This window comes from Gorilla gorilla, chromosome 20 (genome assembly GCF_029281585.2).
Source record: "Gorilla gorilla gorilla isolate KB3781 chromosome 20, NHGRI_mGorGor1-v2.1_pri, whole genome shotgun sequence".
Classification (NCBI taxonomy): Eukaryota; Metazoa; Chordata; class Mammalia; order Primates; family Hominidae; genus Gorilla; species Gorilla gorilla.
The window spans coordinates 44,503,717-44,524,035 of record NC_073244.2 but is presented as its reverse complement, the minus strand read 5'-3'; the positions used below and the strand labels follow the sequence as shown (position 1 = coordinate 44,524,035).

Sequence of the window (20,319 nt, the reverse complement as noted above, 5' to 3'; positions counted from 1 at the left end):
TACATTTGAGAAACAAATTTGAAATTGTAAAAGCAGTGCAGGCCACCAGTGTGCAGTACTGTTGGAGGAGAATGCCACGAAAGAAGGTTTATTTTCAAAAGCTTCAGTGATTGCAGGGCAGAGCCAGCTCTCTGGAGCCTTGCAGGCTTTCCCAGCGCTGGCAAAGGCATATCCAGCTTTTTTGTCCAGCTTATCACCCTGCAAAAAGCGGCCCTCGGGCCTGGTCTGGGCCCTGGTTAGGAAAGTGCAGGAGGTGTTCGTGGGAAGCCTCTGATTGTCCCCAGGGGAGGATGTACACCCACAGGGCTCTGATGAATTCTGCCCGTGACCATCCAGCTCCATCTGCCAGAGAGGCCGGGGGCTGCCGGAGAAATCGATGCTGGCTCTGGCATGAAGCAAGGCAGGGTCATTTAACAGCGCAGGGTGTGAGAGGTCCCCAGTGGCCACCACTCCGTGGAAACGAGGCCCTGAGTTGACAGAGCCGTGTTGTCTTGTGTGCTGGGGATACATTGGGAGCCAGCAACGCACAGCGCGTCGTGTTCCCTTAATATTTGAGGCACGGAGTCAGGGTGTGCTGATGAGAGCGTAGCACTAATGGGTCTCCATGGGGAAGGGCGGGTGGAGCTGCCAGGTCGGGAGAGGTTTTTGCAGCCGCAGAAGTAACCAGGGCCCACTCAAGCAGTTGTGATCAATAAAAGATGTTGCCCTGCCAGAACTAGGAGACGCACAGCCGCTCTCAGAGTCAGGCCTGGATTGTCTGAGCACTGGGCTGCAAGGAGACGGCTGCTCTCCCCTCCTCCATTATTCCTAACCAGCATGTCCTGAGAGTCGTCGCCCGGAGAAAAACCATCAGCCCACACATTTGTTATCCTGCTCCTCCCTCCCAAGACGATAGCAGATACAATCCCCAAGTGCCTCCTGGCTTTCTGATTCAGCTGCTGTAATTGACGGGCTCCTTCTGTGCAGCTGAATGCAGAACCTTCACATCAATGTAACAACACACCCAGGGCCAGCACGTGTACCCCTGTTCCTCCCCTTCCTTCGGGAGGGGCTGAGGGTGTGTAGGGACACAGCTGAACCTTTTGGGTGTTTTTTTGTTTTTTTTTTTTTGATACTGAGTTTCGTTCTTGCCCCCCAGGCTGGGGTGCAGTGGCGCAGTCACGGCTCACTGAAACCTCTGCCTCCCAGGTTCAAGCGGTTCTCCTACCTCAGCCTCCCGAGTAGCTGGGATTACAGTCACCAAGCCCGGCTAATTTTTTTGTATTTTTAATAGAGACGGGGTTTCACCATGTTGGCCAGGCTGGTCTTGAACTCCTGACCTCAAGTGATCCACCCGCCTCAGCCTTCCCAAAGTGCTGGGATTACAGGCATGAGCCACCACACCCAGCCGAGCCTTTTGTGTTTTTGCAACACTGAGGCCAAAGGACACAGCCATTCTCCAAGCAGTCACTCGGTAACATGAGGGAGGATCCTGGGAGATTGTTGATACATGTCTGGAGGATCATTGGGCCAGGAGCATTGTAAACCTTGACAAAGTCTGTGACTTTTGACCCAACAGTTTTAAAGGCATTTAATTTTTTTTTTTTTTTTTTTTGAGACAGAGTCTCGCTCTGTCACCCAACAGGCTGGAGTGCAATGGCATGATCTCGGCTCACTGCAACTGCCACCTCCTGGGTTCAAGCGATTCTTCTGCCCCAGCCTCCCGAGTAGCTGGGACTACAGGCACGTGCCACCACACCCGGCTAATTTTTAGTAGAGATGGGGGTTTAACCATTTGGCCAGGCTGGTCTCGAACTCCTGACCTCGTGATCCACCTGCCCCAGCTTCCAGAAGTGCTGCGATTACAAGCATGATCCACTGTGGCTGGCTGGCATTTAATTTTAAGGAAATACTTGTATGCGAGGATGTTCATCACAGCGTTATTTATAGTAGCTAATTATTAGATGTAAATTTTTTTTTGAGACGGAGTCTTGCTCTGTTGCCCAGGCTGGAGTGCAGTGGCGCAGTCTTGGCTCACTGCAAGCTCCGCCTCCCGGGTTCACGCCATTCTCCTGCCTCAGCCTCCTGAGTAGCTGGGACTACAGGCACCCGCCACCACGCCCGGCTAATTTTTTTTGTATTTTTAATAGAGACGGGGTTTCACTGTTTTAGCCAGGATGGTCTCGATCTCCTGACCTCGTGATCTGCCTGCCCTGTCCTCCCAAAGTGTATTAGATGTAATTTAAGTGTCCGTAGAGGAATGAGTAGCGTCCATTAAGAGAGTATTCTACAGCCATAGGTTCAAATCTGGGCTGCGCTGTTATTTTTTAACCAGACTCAGGCAAGTTCTCTGATCTGTAAGCCATTCTCATTTGCGAAACCTGCACGTTTGCCGCACTGTCTCCCTGTGTGGTTAAATGAGATGCTGTGTGTAAGATGACTGGCACAGGCCGTCTTCAGTGACCTACTGGACGTTTACTGTCCCCAGCGGTAGTGACTGCTAAAAATTGCATGTTTGAAGAATATATAATGACAGAAAATAAGTGAAGCATGTAATTTCATATGATCCAAATGTCATTACAGATCTCTGTTTTTATGAGCAAAGCTAAAACGTCTCTGGAGATAGGATTGTACGTGCATTTTATCTTTTTATAGTTTTCAATACGTTCCAGGTTTTCTTGGGAGGCATCTCAGTATTAAAAAAGGTATATGTATACATATGTCAAAACTTATCAAAATGTCTATGTTAAATACAGGCAGCATAGAGTATGTCAGTGATCACTCAATCAAGCTGTTAAAACAACAACACATTCTCCTCACTCTCCCCCTGCGTTTCGGGTGTAAAGAGTTAGGATAGGGGTGTGGGGAGAGGCGAGGGCTGTGGAGATGAGACTGTTCTCTGCCCAGGGGGTGCTCAGAAACAAGAGGGTCTGCAGTAGCCAAGATGCAGGGCAGACTGAGGAGGAGGGGCTGGCAGAGGAAGAAATTGCTCCCAGCAGGCTGGTTGGCACATGGCACTTTGCTGGGGGAGTGGTGACTGTCAGTGAGGCAGTAGAGGAGGGAGTGAACGAACCTGCCCAGGGGGCTGGGGCTTCCATCCTGAGTGCACATTGATGAGGCACTAAGATGGGAAGAAGGCACTTAGGGAGAGGTAAGAGCTGGAGCAGAGGCGTGGAGAGATGAGCTGGCCCAGCATGCAGATGCAAGGGCTTGGGCCGGGAAATAACTGGCCTGCAGTGCCAGGAGGTCCAAGTGGGTCATGGTGGAGGGACAGAGAGTGGGCTGTGGGGTGGGGGCCAGAGGGTGGGATTGGGGAAGGCCAACTCCCCTGGGTCTAGGGGTTGAATGGGGAGCAGGGAGGGAGTCTTCTGCCCTAGGAACCAGAGGCTGGTAGGCCTGGAGCCTAAAGGGTTCCCGGGGGACGGGTCTTTGAGCAGGGACTTTGCAGATGGGCAGAGGGGCTGGCCTTGGAGGGTGGGTAGGGCTGGCTGCTTGGAGCCAGGGATCTGTGTGGTGCCTGGAAGCAGGGCGGTGCGGTGGGAAGCGAGCCAGGTGTAGGTTTATCCTCTCTGCCCCTCGATGGCTGTGTGGCTTTCAGAAGTCCTTCAACCGGGGGAAGCTGGGTTTCTTCACCTGCAGGGTGAGGGCAGCACCCGCGTCGCCTGTTCTAAGGATTTGCTTGATGAATATGCACTGTCATTATGAAGGAATGGTGGCATGTCATCTTCATTAGGCTTAGTGGTGCCTCTAAAGTGGGTTTTTCTTTCCAACCTTCTAGATTGCCAGTGTCCTGACGTCACAGAAGCCTTCTGTCCTCCTCACTTTGGTAAGTGGCTGGTGTCCAAGGGTGGGGCAGTGCTTGGCTCTGGGGAGGGTTTTTATGGGGGCCACCTCTCCTGCAGAGGTTGGGACCATAGGGGAGGATTAAAAAACTGAGAGGGGTTGCGTCCAGGGGCTCACGCCTGTTATCCGAGTGCCTTGAGAGGCAAGGTGGGAGGATCGCTTGGAGCCAGGAGTTCCAGGCCAGCCTGGGCAACATGGCAAGACCTTGTCTTTACAACAAATTAAAAAGTTAGCCAGGCCTGGTGGCATGTGCTTGTGGTCCCAGCTACTTGGGAGGCTGAGGTGGGAGGCGTGCTTGAGCCCAGGAGTTTGAGGCTGCAGTGAGGTATGATCGCGCCACTGTGCTCCAGTCTGGGCCACAGACAGGACCCTGTCTCAAAAAAAGAAAAAAATAAACCAAAAGGAATGGTCATCAGTGATAAGTAGCGATACCTGCTCAGTCTGAATAGCTGTTTATGGGACCCCCGTCCTTGAGTCTCCCTGGGACCTGCTGTGTCCTGTCATGAGGATGTGGACCTAGCACCACACCCACTCCTAAGGTTAAACCTGGCTAGAAGATGTATTTGTGTCAGGCTGAGCTCATGGAATGTGTGGATGTAGAAAGTCAGTTTAATGGGTACCAAAATATAGCTAGGTAGAACAAATCAGATCTAGTATTTGATAGCACAACAGGGTGACTACAGTCAGCAATAATTTATTGTACATTTAAAAATAACCAGAAGAGTGCAATTGGATTGTAACAGAAAGGATAAATGCTTGAGGTGATGGATAGCTCATGTATCCTGATGTGATTATTCCACGTTGCATACCTGTATCAGAATATCTCATGTACCCCATAAACGTGTACACCTAATATCTACCCATGAAAACTAAAAATAAAAAATTTAAAAAGGAAAAAAGAAAGTTTATTCCCACCCTCTGTCTCTCCTGTTAAAGGGGTCTGAAAACCACACCCCCGGGCGTCTGCCCTCAAGGTAGCAGGGGTGTGGGGCGCAGTGACTGACCGAGGGCCTGGGCTAGGGTGGGGGGTGGGAGGTGGGCTCTGGGTACGCCGGCAGGGTTTTGGGGGCACTTGAGCTGTGGTGTGCCCCCAAAGAATTCTCTGGAATTTCTCAGAGAAGTGTGCTTTCTTACACTTCTTTGAGCTTGGGAGTTTCATATAAGAGGCATGTCCACAAGCCTTCCCCCCAAAGTCACCCTTCCCTCTTGTCTTTTTTTTTTTTTTTTTGAGATGGAATATAAAAAGTAAAGTAGAGGTTTCTCTTCAAAGACTTTCCTCCCCGTCTAATTAGAAATAAACAGTAACTTCTCTTAGAAGCAAAATTTATTCAAAGACCTGTGCTAACATTCTTAAATATCTGCTAGCTGTAATAAAGAAATCAATATACTTTATGTTTTTAGCTCCCACAATGTAACCTAAATATTTGCCCTGACGTGCTTATGCTGGTCCAAGCAAACATAAGGTCATAGCCTGTTCCTCTTCCTTATTTAAAAGTGTTTTTACCTTTCTCAGCATTCCACAAGTTACTTCCTCCTTCCTTTCTCCCCCTCTACCTTTGCCGCTTTTAAAAACTTCTAAGTTGCTAGCCAATGGGGACAAATACAGAATGTGAGGTCCTGTTCCAGCCAGTGGAAACTGGACACAGCAGAAGGGTGGACACGCCAGGTTATAAACGACCCTGTCTCCTTTGTTTGGTGAACTCTCGTGGCAAAACTGCTGGAGAGTGTACCCTTTCTGCAGGAAGTGAAAATGGCCTTACTAAATAAATTAAATTTATGTTCAAGTGCTATTTCTTTATGGCACTGAAGAACAAACATTTCAAACATGGAGTTTTGCTCTTGTTGCCCGGCTAGAGTGCAGTGGAGCGATCTGGGCTCACCGCAACCTCCACCTCCCGGGTTCAAACAATTTTCCTGCCTCAGCCTCCTGAGTAGCTGGGATTACAGGCATGCACCACCACACCCGGCTAATATTGTGTTTTTTGTTAGAGACGGGGTTTCGCCATGTTGATCAGTCTCAAACTCCCAACCTCAGGTGATCTGCCCGCCTCGGCCTCCCAAAGTGCTGGGATTATAGGCGTGAGCCACCGTGCCCAGCCTTTCTCTTTTCTTAATTGGTTTTTACCGAAATAGTTATTTCCTTTAGCACTTGGCCCCTTTTTTTTTTGCTTTACTGTCTTGATGGCTATAAGGGAAACTTATGTGAGATGATTATGGTCATAGATCCAATGTGTTCAATTTAGATATACGATTAGACATCAAGCTGAAGTTCTGGGTAAAGAAATGGTGATTTAAAATGCCTTGCCCAGGCTGGGCATAGTGGCTCATGCCTGTAATCCCAGCACTTTGGAAGGCGGAGGTGCGCGGATCACTTCAGGTCAAGAGTTCGAGACAAACCTGGCCAACATGGCAAAACCGTGTCTCTACTAAAAATATAAAATTAGCTGGGCATGGTGGTGCACACTTGTAATCCCAGCTACTCGAGAGGCTGAAGCAGGAGAATCACTTGAACTTGGGAGGTGGAGGCTGAGGTGAGCCGAGATGGTGCCACCACACTCCAGCCTGGGCGACAGAGCAAGACACTGTCTCAAAAAAAAATAAGTAAAATAAATAAAATAAAATGCCTCGCCTCTCTGGAGATGGCCCATTTTTCTCCAAGTCCCTTGTTTTGTCTCCACTCCTGTCCAAGTCCCATTTGGAGTCTCCTTGGAGTTAAGAGAGGGATGTCACCCTGCTTCACAGCAGTCCTGCCACAGTCAGGTCCTGCACACCTCCCCAGAAGGGCTGGGTTCGACAGGACTCTTTCGGATGTTATACAGTTAGTGGGGAGCGTGTGCAGGAGAGGGAAGATGGACCAGGCTGGGGAGAGCAGATTTATAGTGGGAGTGGTCCCGGGTCCTCGCCTGTGCCTGGGCAGCCTGGCTGGTTTCAGCAGAGTGCTCTGACCTCCATGGAGAAGGCCTTGCTGTGCAGCTGGGATGCTGCAGAGTTTGGGGGGCCCCCACTTCCTCCACTTGGCAAGTGGTAGCAAAGAGGGCTGTCCTTGTGTTGGGGCTGGGCCTGGAGCTGCCTGGCTGGGTGGCTCATCTATTGGGGGAAGGCAGGAGGGGATCCTGTTCTTACCTGTCCTGAGCCTAGCTGGAGGCCTCAGGGGTGCAGGCTGTGGGGGCGCCATGCGGCCCCGTGTGTCATGTCTGTGTTCTCTCTCCCCAGCGTGGCGTCAACACGGACAGCGGCAGCGTCTGCAGGGAGGCCTCCTTTGACGGCATCAGCAAGTGAGTCCTGGGCCCCCAGGGACTCTTTCCCCACCCTCCCCTACTCCCACCTTCACTAGCAGGTCTTTCCCAGTCTACAAATAAGACATGAACTATGCAAACTTCTTTTTAAGGAGTTTGGGCATTTTGAGGAAATGTTTAGAAGCATAATTTGCCAAAAATCACCTTGATTTTTCTTGAAGGAAAGGTGCCCCGTGTCTGTTTGCTCCATAAGGAAAGTGCTCAGGCAGCCCTGGCCAGGGCAGGGGCAGGGGCAAGGGCAGGGGCAGGCACAGGTGGGCTTGTTTTCCCTCTAAACATCTGCTGTGAGCCCCTGTGGTCTGTGCATCAAGCCACCACCCCCTTTCTTTTATTTTTTTATTTTTTTTGAGATGGAGTCTTGCTCTGTCACCCAGGCTGGAGTGCAATGGCCCGATCTTGGCTCATGCAACCTCCATCTCCTGGATTCAAGTGATTCTCCTGCCTCAGCCTCCTGAGTAGCTGGGATTACAGGCACCCGCCACTACACCCGGCTAATTTTTGTATTTTTAGTAGAGATGGGGTTTTGCCATGTTGGCCAGGCTTGTCTCGAACTCGTGACCTCAGGTCATCCACCCACTTCAGCTTCCCACACTGCTGGGATTACAGATGTGAGACAATGTGCCTGTCCCAAGCCCCCTCTCTTAGTCCCAGCCATTAACCCCTTCCAACCCGGCTCTCAGCAGCTCCCCTGTGTCCCCTGCTGTCCTAATCCCAGGCAGGATCCCCTTAACCTCTTCTCACTCTTAACCAAGCACCAGGCTGAGCCTCCAAACCCTGCTTGGGAAGCGGTTCCCCTTTTCTCTCCAGGGAGGATGACAGACCTTGGGCACAGGGAAAGACGCCCCTCCCCTGCTTGTCACCCCTCACCCACAGTCCCCGGGGAGAGCCCTGCCCACTGGATGTGCTTGGGTCCCTGGACCGGCTGGTGACTGGCCCTGAGGGTCTGTGGCCTGCATTGCTGGCTGATGGTATAGCAGACAAGGCCCCTGCGCTCGAGGCTGCTGCACGTGGACAGTGGGCAGATCCCAGCCCCAACTTTGGGACCTGGATCCCCAGCCCCTCCCCTATCATGCATCCCCTACAGCCCCCATGTCTTCTGTTGTCCTCTGGTGGACCAAGGCAGTGATGGAGGAACCGCCTTATAATTATGTATGAGCCCAAGCTGCTGGAATCTCTGTGTGTGATGTAGGGGTGATGAGGGATTATGAGCTCATGAATATGTATCACCTCCCACCTCCCCCTATGCTAAGTGCAGTGGGGCGGGTGGAGGGGTGGGTAGTAGGTTTGCTTTTTCACTGCACAGATCTTCGCGTCCTCCTGGGAGTTTCCCCAAAACGGCCCCGCCTCCCACGCCTGGCAGCAATTAGCCCAGCTTGTTGAAATGCTGGCCATGGAACTGCTCTCTCTCCCCAGGCCCCCAGGCCCTCAGAGGGGCTGCGGGCACAGCCAGCTGCTGCTTGTCCCAGTCCCGGGGCTCCCTGAATCCCCCCAGCACTACCTGGTGCTGGGTCTCCAGTGTCCTGCACACCTTACCTCGACCATGTCATGGAACCTCTCTGGCCTCTGTTTGGGTCTCTGCAGCAGGGGGACCTTCAGCTCCTCCACGTGTAACCTGGTGCTGCCTGGGCTTGTGGTGGGCACTGGAGGAGATCATGCTCACCTGGAGCCTGGCACAGAGCTGGTGCTCAGTGACAGTTGCCCGCACGCAAACCCCAGCAAATCCCATTGCTCCTCTGTGCCTCAGTCTCTCCATCTGCGTGGTGGGCCAGGTGGGCTCCAGGATCACCAATTCCCAGTTTCCCAGATGTCAGTGAGTCGAGGGCCTTCTCAGCGGTGAGAGCTTTGCTTGCTCCTCCTCTAGAGAGAATGCTGAGCACCCCCGGACCACGTCTGGCAGCTGTGTGGTGGGTGTGGTTCCCAGCCAGGAGCTCAAGATGTGGCCCCTGAAGCAGAGCTCTGCCAGCTGCTCCTTGAGGTTCCCCGAGGGAGGCAGGTGGGGCCCCGGGCTTCCCCAGGGCCCTCATCACTGTCAGTGAGTGTCAGGAAGCAAAGGTCTCGTTCTACCCCCCAGGAGGATTCCTAGGTGTGACCTCTCATCCCAGTCTCTGTCCCCTGTTGCCCCCCAGTCCCTGTGGCCCCTGCCAAGAGCCCAGAGGAGCCGGTGCTCTGCAAACTCCCCACCCCACCCTGTCACCACTGGGACACTTTTTGGAGAGCCAGGGACTGCCTTACTTTTGCACCATCTCCCCAGGCACCGGGCTGGTACCTCTCCAATCTCTGATCCAGGCCAGGCTGGGGCTGACTGGGGGGTGCTCACCCGGCCCCTCAGCTGGGGGCTGGGCTGAGACACTGCCCCCCACCCCGGGTGCTGGTGCGTCAGTTTCCGCACCTACGTGTCGGGCTGCTGGCCGAGTCTCTGACTTGGCTGATGCAATGTGCAGCGGGTGATAACCCTCGTGGCCATCTCTGGCCTGCTTGTTCTCCTCCCTCCCTTCCTTGTCCCCTGCAGGGGGCCATCCACCCATGTCTCTCCCCTCGGGGCCTTCCACCTCACTGCCACTAGGGCTGTTTCACTGAGGCAGGAGCTGTGGCTGGTGCCCCCTACCCTGCATGCCGTGGGCCTTGACATGGTGCCCCAGCCTTTGCCTCCAGCTGCTCCCAGCCGCTTCCCTGTGGACAGTCTTGTCTGCATTCCTGGGGTCCAGGTGCAGCTCATCCCCCTGCCTTCCACTCACCCAGGCTGCCAGCACTTTTGTGCCGGGCTGGGCAGAGACCACGTCCCCAAGAGCCGTTGCCGCTCAGCAACCGCATTCCCCTGCCTGCCGGGTGCACCTCCAGCTGCTAGCTGGGATATTAATAGCCTGTTTCCCAAGCAAGATGAATCTTGCTGTCGTCCTCCTCTCCAATACGCAGCTGCTTCCGCCCCAGTTGCCTCTCACTGCTCTGATGAAGCTCCTTGTTCCTGGCATTGTCCTTTTTGACCCTTTTAAATGTCTCTGCAGCACCTTGCACCTTGGGCTTCGATTGACCTCCTCCTCTAACAGAAGTTCAGGTTTGGCCTCTTGGTTTGACCTGATGGGCCCCCCCAGCTCCCCTTATCCCCTGGCCTGCAGGGAAGAGGAGCTTGTGGTAGACAGTGGTCCCCACCTGTCCACCCAGCCTATACCCTTGGGACCCTGGTCCAGCTGGATGGTTGGGCCAGGACCCCTCCAGGTGTGGCTACTTGGGGTGCCTGGCCTGGGGTCTGTCCCATTTGGGCTCAGCCTTGGTCTCAGACCTCCCTCCACCTCCCCAGATCAGGGCCAGGCCGCCTGCTGCCTGCAGTAAGAGTGTGTGGGGTCTCGAGGTGTGGGGACAGCAGATGACAAGGAGCAGAGGGGACAGGGCAGAGGTAGGCTGAGGGTGGTGGGCATGCACACGGCCGGAGAGACCAGAGGGAGCCCCCTGTGGACCGAGGCCCCTGGGCTCACCCAGTGGTGTGGCTCGGCATGATGACAGTAGCGTGAAGGGCGTAGGCCGGGATGGTCTGTAGGGGCTTGTGAGTTTGGGGTCCGGCCCAGGCAGCAGCTCCGTGTGTGGCTTGATTGGAGCAGTCTCGAGGAAGATTTGGGAAGAGGAAGCTTTGCTGCGGGCTCTGGCAGGAGGGGTGGGTGTGGGCATGGGGTCGGGTGCTCATTGCCAGGTCCTGGCGGGGGCATGATGGGGGGTTGGTTTGGGGGCTAGTGGGGGCTGAGGTGGGGAGGGGAACCCTGCAGCAAGAGACTTGAGACTTCTTGCTGTGGATGGCAAGATAGGCTCCCTGGAACACTTGGCTCCTGAAGGCTGGGAGCAAAGTCAGACATGGTAGATCTCTGAAAACATCTAAGGAGGTAGACGTTAGGGCAGGTTTTCCTGAGAGCAGGAGACTGACCATGAAGGAGAGATGGTCTGTTGGGGGATTGTTGGCAGGGGCCGGGTGGCCTGAGCTGAGGGCTGCCTGTCCATCAAGTTTCCATGCCTTAACGGGGATGCCTTCTTGGCACAAGGCAGTCGCCTCCCAGACAGACAGAAGCTGTACCCAGGAGCCCTGGGCCGGGGCAGCGAGTGACAGGGGCTCTGTTTCCTGCCATTGTATATGGTCAGTATTTTACATTTCTTACATCAGTGTAAGAAATACACTTATTCAGGCTAAGTGTATTTCTTATCTTTCGGCATTTACTTAGATCACCCTGCATATTTGAAGACAATTGGTAACGAATTGATTCCGTTTAAGCAAGCAGTTAAAGATGAAACTCTGAATTTGGGGGTTGTTAATGCAGGAATATTAATTAATATCCAAAGATGTGAATTTTAAAACCCAGGAAGTAGAGGGACATTATTAAAACTTGATGATTACAGCAAAATACCAATCTGTGGTTTGAGGACCATGGTTTTCTGGTTACTGTTAACTTGGATATCAAGTTAATATTTAGGATTGGCTTCTTTTTTTTTTTAGACAGAGTCTTGCTCTGTTGCCCAGGCTGGAGTGCAGTGGCACGATCTCAGCTCATTGCAACCTCCACCTCCCAGATTGCAATGATTCTTCTGCCTCACCCTCCCAAGTAGCTGGGATTACAGGTGCACACCACCACACGTGGCTAATTTTTGTATTTTTAGTAGAGACAGCGTTCACCATGTTGGCCAGGCTGGTCTCAAGCTCCTGACCTCAAGTGATTCACCTGCCTCAGCCTCCTGAAGTGCTGGGATTACAGGTGTGAGTCACCGCGCCCAGCCAGGATTGGCTTTCTAATTGTGACCCATGGAGTTCTCGGTGAAGGGAGGGACCCTCAAGAGGTGAGAACCTGACCCAACCCTTTGGCAGGGAGCAGAGTGGAGGGGCTGCCTCATCTTTGGGTGAGATATGCCCGGGAAGAAGCCAGTGGCCCGGGACAGAGGCTTTGGCCCTCTCATCTCCCAGCCCACATTTAGAGCTCATCAGGAAATTACACTCTGCTTCCAGGGCACGCCTACCCTCACAGGCCCAGTGGGATTTCGTTGATACTTTTACACGATTAATACATGCTCATTGTAGAAAATGCTAACCAGCATGGAGGCAAAAATGAGAACTATATGAATTTTATTACCCAGGGTTCAACCTGTTAACCTTGTCTTTTGGATTCTTCCGTGTGTGTCTGATTGTGTTTCTCTGAGTATATTTTTGTGTCTGAGTGTGTGCGTGTGTGTGTCTATCTGTGTATATAGATTGATCTGTGTCTGTGTGTACCTGTATGTGTGTATATCAGGGTGTGGATCTTTTTGTGTGTCTTAAGTATTTGCCTGTCTGAGTATGTGTGTGTATATGTGTGTCTACATTCCCCTAAGCTTGTGCCTTAGTGTGTGTTTGTGTGTATGTGTTCTGTTCATGCCTGCCTACATCTGTGTGTGTGCATATACAGTGGGGTGTATCTATGTGTGTCCGAGCATGCCCCTGTTGTGCACATGGCTGTGTGTGTCCGTGTGTGCCTCTTTTCCAAGCGTATGCCTGTCTCTGTGTGTCTGCGTGTGTGCATCTGTGTCTGTGTGCTGAGTCACTCTGTGCTGGGTCACTTTGCTGCTTGTGTGCATGAGCACGTGTGTATGCATACGTACGTTGAGTAAAATGAAATGGTGGTGGTGTGTTTGGCTGCTGAGTAGATTAGCCTCTGCTTTTCCTAGGGTCAAAGTGGCATTTGGTGCAGTGGGAGCCAGAGTCTATTTTGTAGTTTTGATTTATGTCACCTGCTGCCCTGTTCTTCACTCTGACCCACACTGGCTGCCCGTAGTCTCTTTGATATTTCATAAGTAAGGCTTTGATTCCACAACATTTAGGTTGACTTTGAATCATATAGTTCTGTTTGTATAGTTAAGGATCCTGAAAGCTTCAGAGATCTGGAATCCTCTCAGTCTGCTGTTACCCCCTTCTCTCTTCTCTCCCCTGTCCCTGCCCCTGTTCAGTTGGCTTAGCTAGAAGGGCTGCTGGCCTCACAACCATGGCATTACATAGGTGTTTTCAACACCATTAAGGAAGCCATGGAGGGTCCCTGGCTGGCAGGAGGACAGGAGGTCACGACCCTGCATGTGCTTGTGTGTGCTATCCTTCCCTAAGATGGGGCAGGTCTTTTTTTCTTTTTTAAAGAGACAGGCTTTTTTAAAGAGACTGGGCAAGAGTCACTCTTGCTCAGGCTGCTGGAGTACAGTGGTGCAATCATGAATCACTATAGCCTCAACCTCCTGGGCTCAAGCGATCTTACCACCTCAGCCTTCTGAATAGTTGGGACTATAGGTGTGCGCCAACACACCCAGATAATTTTTAAATTTTTTGTAGAGACAAAGTCTCGCCACATTGCCCAGGCTGGTCTTGAACTCCTGGGCTCAAGTGATCTTTCTGCCTTGGCCTCCCAAACTGTTGGGATTACAGGTGTGAGCCACCACACCTGGCTAAGGAGCAGGTCTTGGAATCCAGAGAGTTGAAGTCTTGCCGAGGCTTCTCTGCTGAGACCTATAGCTTGTGCTAGGCTACCTTGTTCTCCAGCTTGAGCTCTGGGTCACACAGGGTTCTCTTGTGTCAGAGATGTGCTCTGACCTGATCCTTTTGTCTCCTGGGGTCACCTTTTCAATGATGTTCATCTTATCGAAGAGCAGCTTTTGGCTTTGTAGATTTTTCTTATGTGTTTCCTTTTTATTTCATTGCTTTCTTCAAGGGGCATTCTTAGGATGGAAGTTTAGATCGCTGATTTTCAGTGTTCTTTTCCGCTGTGTATGTTTAGAGCTATGAGTTTTCCTGTAAGCACTGCTTTAGCTGCATTTCTCACAGGTTATGATATTTCATATTGTTATTTTCTAATTTCATTGTATTTTTATCTTTGAGCCATGGATATTTTTTGATTTCTCATTTAATTCTACTGTGATTAATGAACGTTCTCTGCATCTCAGCCCTTTAAAATATGTTGAAACTTCCAGCACGTGACCATTATGATAAATGTTCACATACACTTAAAGAAAGCATGTATTCTGCAGTTATGGGCCATAGTGTTCTGTATATGTTAATTACGTCAAGTTGGTTAATTTATTGTTTATATCTTCTATATCTTTCCTGATTTCCCTGCTTGCTTATTCTGTCACTACTACTTTGTTTTATGGCTGAAAAATATTTTTTTCTATGGATACGTATCACATTTCGTTTGTCCATTCATCAGTTGGTGGACACCTGGGTTGCTTCCAACTTTTGGCTGTTCTGAGTAATGCTGCTATGAGCATAGATGTCAGACTTCTTGTGTGAACATATGCTTTCAGTTCCCTTGGGTATATACCTAGAAGTGGAATTGCAGGGTCGTCTGGATGCCTTTCATGTCTTTTCTCACCTGTTTGCCTTGGCTAGAACCTCCAGTACAGAGTTGAATAGAATTGGAGACAGCAGACATGCTTGCATTGTTCCTCATCTTAGGGGAAAGCTTTTAGTCTTTTACCATTCAGTATGCTATGACGTTAGTTGAGGGAGTTTTTTGTAGATGCTCTTTATCAAGTTGAAGAAGTTCCCTTCCCTCCCTAGTTCATTGAGTATTTATTATGAAAAGGTGTTTGATTTTATCAGTTTATTTTTCTCCATCTATTTATACAAGCATATGGTTTTATTATGTGTTCTATTAATATGATTGATGTGTTACATTGATTTCTTTTTGTATGTTGAAGGAATCTTGTATTCCTGGGAAAAAATCCCACTTGGTCATGATGTATATATATTCTTTTTATATGTTGCTGGATTCTGTTTGCTAGTGTTTTGTTGAAAAATTTTTGTCTCTATTCGCAAGGAATTTGGGTGTGTAATTTTGTTTTCTTAAGGTGTCTTTGTCTAGCTTAGCATCAAGGTAATACTGACCTTGTAGAGTGGTTGAAAAGTATTGCCTCCTTTTCTGTTTTTGTTGTTGTTGTTGTTGTTTGTTTGTTTGTTTGTTTGTTTTGAGATGGAGTCTCTCTCTGTCTCCCAGGCTGGAGTGCAGTGGTGTGATCTCAGCTCACTGCACCTCCGCCTCCTGGGTCCATGTGATTCTCCTGCCTCAGCCTCCTAAGTAGCTGGGATTACATGTGTGCACCATCACGCTGGGCTAATTTTTTTTATTTTTAGTAGAGATGGGGTTTTGCCATGTTGGCCAGGCTGGTCTTGAACTCCTGACCTCAAGCCATTCTCCCACCTCTGCCTCCCAGAGTGCTGGGATTACAGGCATGAGCCACTGCACCTGGCCCTTTTCTGGTAAGAGTTTATGAAGATTGGTGTTAATTCTTTAAACATTTGATAGAATTTCTATTCATTTCATAGAAGACATTTGGTCCTGGGCTTTTCTTTATGAGAAGTTTTTTATTACAAATTTGATCTCTTGTTAAGGTCTGTTTAGATTTTCTCTTTCTTTTTTTTTTTTTTTTTGAGATGGAGTTTCACTCTTGTCACCCAGGCTGGAGTGCAATGGCATGATCTTGGCTCACTGCATGCTCAGCCTCCTGGGTTCAAGCAATTCTCCTGCCTCAGCCTCCCGAGTAGCTGGGACTACAGGCACAAGCCACCACGCCTGGCTAATTTTTGTATTTTCGGTAGAGATGGGGTTTTGCAATGTTGGCCAGGCTGGTCTCGAACTCCTGACCTCAGGTGATCTGCCCGCCTTAGCCTCCCAAAGTGCTGGGACTACAGGCATGAGCCACTGTGCCCAGCCTAGATTTTCTATTTCTTATATCAATTTAATAGTTTGTGACTTTAGGGATTTGTTTCAAATAGGTTATCCAATTTGTTACTGTATGTTATTTATAATATTCCCTTATAAACTTTTTTATTTCTGTAAAGTCAGTAGTAATTTCCCCCTTTTTCATTCCTTTGTAAGGTTTGATATGTGATCCATTGGTTATTTAGGAGTCTACTGTTTAATTTCTACATATTTGTCAATTTTTCTATTTTCCTTATGTTACTGATTTCTTATTTCATTCCATTGTGGTCAGAGGGCATGCTTAGTGTGATTTCAGTCTTTTGAAATGTATTGGAATTTGTTTTGTGACCTAACATAAAGTGTATCCTGGAGAATGATCCATGTGCACTTGAGAAAATGGCTGTTCTGCTGCTATTGGCTGAGTATTTTAGAGCTACCTGTTAGGTTTTTGAGATATATATACACAAACACACACACACACACACACACACACACACACACGCTATATATATATATTTTTTGAAACGGAGTCTTGCTGTGTCGCCAGGCTGGAGTGCAGTGGTGCGATCTTGGCTCACTGCAATCTCCGCCTCCTTGGTTCAAGCGATTCTCTTGCCTCAGCCTCCTGAGTAGCTGGGATTACAGGCGCCCACCACCATGCTCTGCTAATTTTTGTGTTTTCAGTAGAGACGGGTTTTCACCATATTGGCCAGGATGGTCTCGATCTCCTGACCTCGTGATCCACCCGCCTTGGCCTCCCAAAGTGCTGCGATTACAGGTGTGAGCCACCGTGTTTTTGTTCAGGTCTTCTGTTTCCTTTTTAATCTCCTGTCTAATTGTTTTATTCATTACCGAAAGTAGATTATTGACGTCTCCAACTATTGTCAGTTTCTCTCTCCAATTTTGTTAGTTTTTGATACATATATCTTAGGGCTCTGTTATGTGCATATATTTGTAATTGTTTTATCTTCTTTGCGGATTGACCTAATTATCGTTATAAAATGTCCTTCTTTGTCTTTAGTAAAACTTTGTATCTTAGGGCTTATTTTGTCCGATGTTAGTATAGCCATTCTCATTCCATTTTCGTTTCTGTTTGTGTAGCATATCGTTTCTCATCATTTTACTTTCAACCTATTTGTGTCTTTGAATCTAAAGTGTGTCTCTTTAGAGCATATAGTTGGATCATATTTTAAAAAATCATTCTGTCTGGCTTTTATTAAAAAGTCAAAAAATAGCAGATGCTGGCAAGGTTGCAGAGAAAAAGGAACACTTACACACTGGTGGTGGGAGTGTAAATTAGTTAAACCATTGTGGAAGACAGCGTGGCAATTCCACAAAGACCTAAAAGCAGAAATACCATTCGACCCAGCAATCCCGTTACTGAGTATACACCCAAAGGAATATAAATTGTTCTAACAACACATGCATGTGTATGTTCGCTGCAGCACTATTCACAATAGCAAACACATGGAATCAACCTAAATGCCCATCAATGGTAGACTGGATAAAGAAAATGTGGTATGGTATACACCATGGAATACTATGCAACCATAAAAAAGAATGAGATCATGTCCTTTGCAAGAACATGGATGGAGCTGGAGGCTGTTATCCTCAGCAAACTAATGAAGGAACAGAAAACCAAATGCCACATGTTCTCACTTACAAGTGGGAGCTAAATGATGAGAACACACGGACACATAGAGGGGGACAACACACACTGGGGCCTATTGGAAGGTGGAGGATGGGAGGAGGAAGAGGATCAGGAAAAATAACAAAATAACTAATGGGCACTAGACTTAATACCTAGGTGGCAGAATAATCTGTACAACAAAGCCCCATTACACAAGTTTACCTATATAAGAAACCTGCACATGTACCCCTGAACTTAAAATTAAAAAAAAAAAAAAAAAGAATTCATTTGCCAATCCTTGCCTTGTAATTGGAGAATTTAATCCATTTACATCTAAAGTAATTATTGATAAGGAAAAACTCTACCATTTTAAAATTAGTTTTCTATATGTCTTATAACATTTTTGTTCCTCACTTTCTCCATTACATTTTTTTGTGTTTGATTTTTTTTTTTATTGTAACATTTTGGTTTCTTTCTCATTTCCTTTGCTGTATGTTTTAGCTGTTTTCTTAATGATTATGGGGATTACAATTGACTACTTAAACTTGAAAATCTAGTTTGCATTAATGTCAACTTAATTTAAATAGCATGCAAAAGCTTGCCCCTATATGTCTCCTTTTCCTCTTTCTCTTTTGTGCTGTTATTGCATGTGGATTGTGTCTTTATTCATTTTGTACTTATCAATACAGATTTACAATTGTTGCTTTATTCAGTTGTCTTTTAAGTCAGGAGAGAAAAGGAGTTACAGACAAAAAATACATTTATACTGTCTTTATATTTTTCTATATGGTTACCATTGCCAGTGCTCTCTTTCTCTTCACATGGATTCAGGTTACTCTGCAGTACCTTTTCATTTTATTTGAAACAATTCCCTTTGGTTTTTCTTTCAGGGTAGGTCTGCTAGTGATAAATTCTCTTGGGTTTTGCTTATCTGGGATGTTTTAGTTCTCCCTCATTTATTAATAATGGCTTTGCTGAATATGGAATTCTTGGTGGACTTTTTTTTTTATCTTTCAGCTCTTTATATGTCATCCCACTGCCTTCTCTCCACCATAGGTTTTGATGAGAAATCAGCTATTAATGTAATTGAGGATCCCTTGTAAGTGATGAATTATTAATACTTTTCTCTTGCTTCTTTCAAGATACTTTTTTGACAGTTTGATTATGATGTGTCTAGGTGTGGATATCTTTGAATTTATCCTACTTGGAGTTCATGGAGCTTTATGGATATGTAGATTAATGTTTTTCATCAAATTGGTGAGGTTTTTGCTTTCTCTGCATTCTTTCCTTCTGGTACTCCTATTGTGTGTATTTTGATATACTTGACACAAGAGACTATGCTGTCTGCCTAGTGGGGATCAGGGCTGGTGTTTTGTAGCCATAAAGCTTGCTCTCCAACTGACTGCATTTGGAGGACATGGCCCAGGCTGCCAGGTCTGCTGAAGGAAGGGATCAACAGGCCTTTTGTGGGTCAGAAAGTCATGAAATTAAAGTGTGGGACCCTCTTCATCATGTGTGCATGTCTTGAATGAGGTAGTTCTTGCTGGGACATGGCAGACCGTTGGATTAATGGGCTTGATTTCTTTTCACCCTACAGGTTCGAAGTCAACAATACCATTCTTCACCCAGAGATCGTTGAGTGGTGAGTACGGCCTGTGGTCACCTTGCCTGTTTGTTGTGCTCGGCTCATGGGGATGGAATGCCCTGTTGTTCCTGCCCACACCATCTCAGAGAGCCCCTCAGAAAGCAGATTCCCAGAACCTTCTCCCATAGCCTTTTCTGTTTTGCTTGTTCTTTGTTGTTGGTTGACTGGCCGTACTTTTTTTGAAAGGGCATGAGTCACTTAAACATCAGTTAAACTTATTTCCCTTATTTGCAATCTTACAAAAAACTCCTACCATAAGTAAACCAAACTTAGATAGCTCCAGCACGAGGTAGACAGTGAAAAGGGCAGAAATAAACATAACACATAATCCCATTGCCAGAAAGGTAAACATGTCACGCGCGTGTCTTGACAAAGGTGGCATTCTGTTCTACGCATTCTTCTGTCACCTTCTTCCTTCCCGTGGTGATACTGTTAGCCCTTACCTGCTGCACAACTGGCTTCTACTAGCTGCCTACAAAGTGAGCTGTCTTATGCTGGGCGCCACCTCTGTGGGCCCTGGAGGTGGCCCTCCCATCCCAGTGTGCCACCAGTTTTCTTCCTAAGCCATCGCATTGCTCTTTGACAGCAGCAAGGCATTTTTTCTTTGATGGATGGCTGCACGTACTGAGAATGTAGAAGAGAGGCGAGGCCAGGCCTTTGCCACATCATCACTTGCTAAGGAGATGTGTAGCCTTCTCACATATGACCCTAAGTCTGTATGATCACATTTTCTTTCCTGTCTAGCTGGGAGCTCTGACTCGCCTCGTCTTAGAGCTTGGGACCAAGGAGGTATCCTGAAAGATGAATGGGCATCGGCTGTGGAAAAAGAAGGAGTAGGAGAGAGTGACCCTGGCAAAAGGACCACTCGTTCACAGAAACAAGAGAAAGGGTGGTGGCTCTGTGTGGCCAGTGCGGAGCCAGGGAGCAGAGCCCGAGAACAGTTGGAGAGACAGGCAGTGACTGGGTGGGCCTTGGTGTCTGTTTTGACTTTTTCTTGAGAGGAATGGGAAACACAGGAAACCCTTGAAGGGTTTAAGCAGGAGAATGGTAGAATTGGGTTTGCATTTAAAAAATCATTTCGAGCCGGGTGCGGTGGCTCAGGCCTATAATCCCAGCACTTTGGGAGGCCGAGGTGGGTGGATCATGAGGTCAGGAGATTGAGACCATCCTGGCTAACACAGTGAAACCCCGTCTCTACTAAAAATACCAAAAATTAGCAGGGCATGGTGGCGGGCACCT

At 48.4% G+C, this 20,319-nt stretch overlaps 1 protein-coding gene and 1 long non-coding RNA gene across 3 annotated transcripts in view; one reads left to right on the top strand and one right to left on the bottom strand.

The window, feature by feature from the left end:
• Positions 1-20,319, top strand: part of PEPD (peptidase D) — a 136,167-nt gene that overhangs the window by 24,842 nt on the left and 91,006 nt on the right. For both annotated transcript variants that reach the window (XM_004060461.4, XM_055368905.2), the window contains exons 5-7: positions 3,758-3,805; positions 7,036-7,097; positions 19,033-19,077. In XM_004060461.4, coding sequence (XP_004060509.2) covers positions 3,758-3,805; positions 7,036-7,097; positions 19,033-19,077 — 155 coding nt within the window. The remainder of the gene's footprint in view (positions 1-3,757; positions 3,806-7,035; positions 7,098-19,032; positions 19,078-20,319) is intronic.
• On the bottom strand, positions 2,603-7,067 carry LOC129528491 (uncharacterized). The gene is made up of 2 exons (XR_008673716.1): positions 6,946-7,067; positions 2,603-4,192 (listed from the first exon to the last, which is right to left on the bottom strand). It is a non-coding gene; the product is annotated as an uncharacterized lncRNA (long non-coding RNA).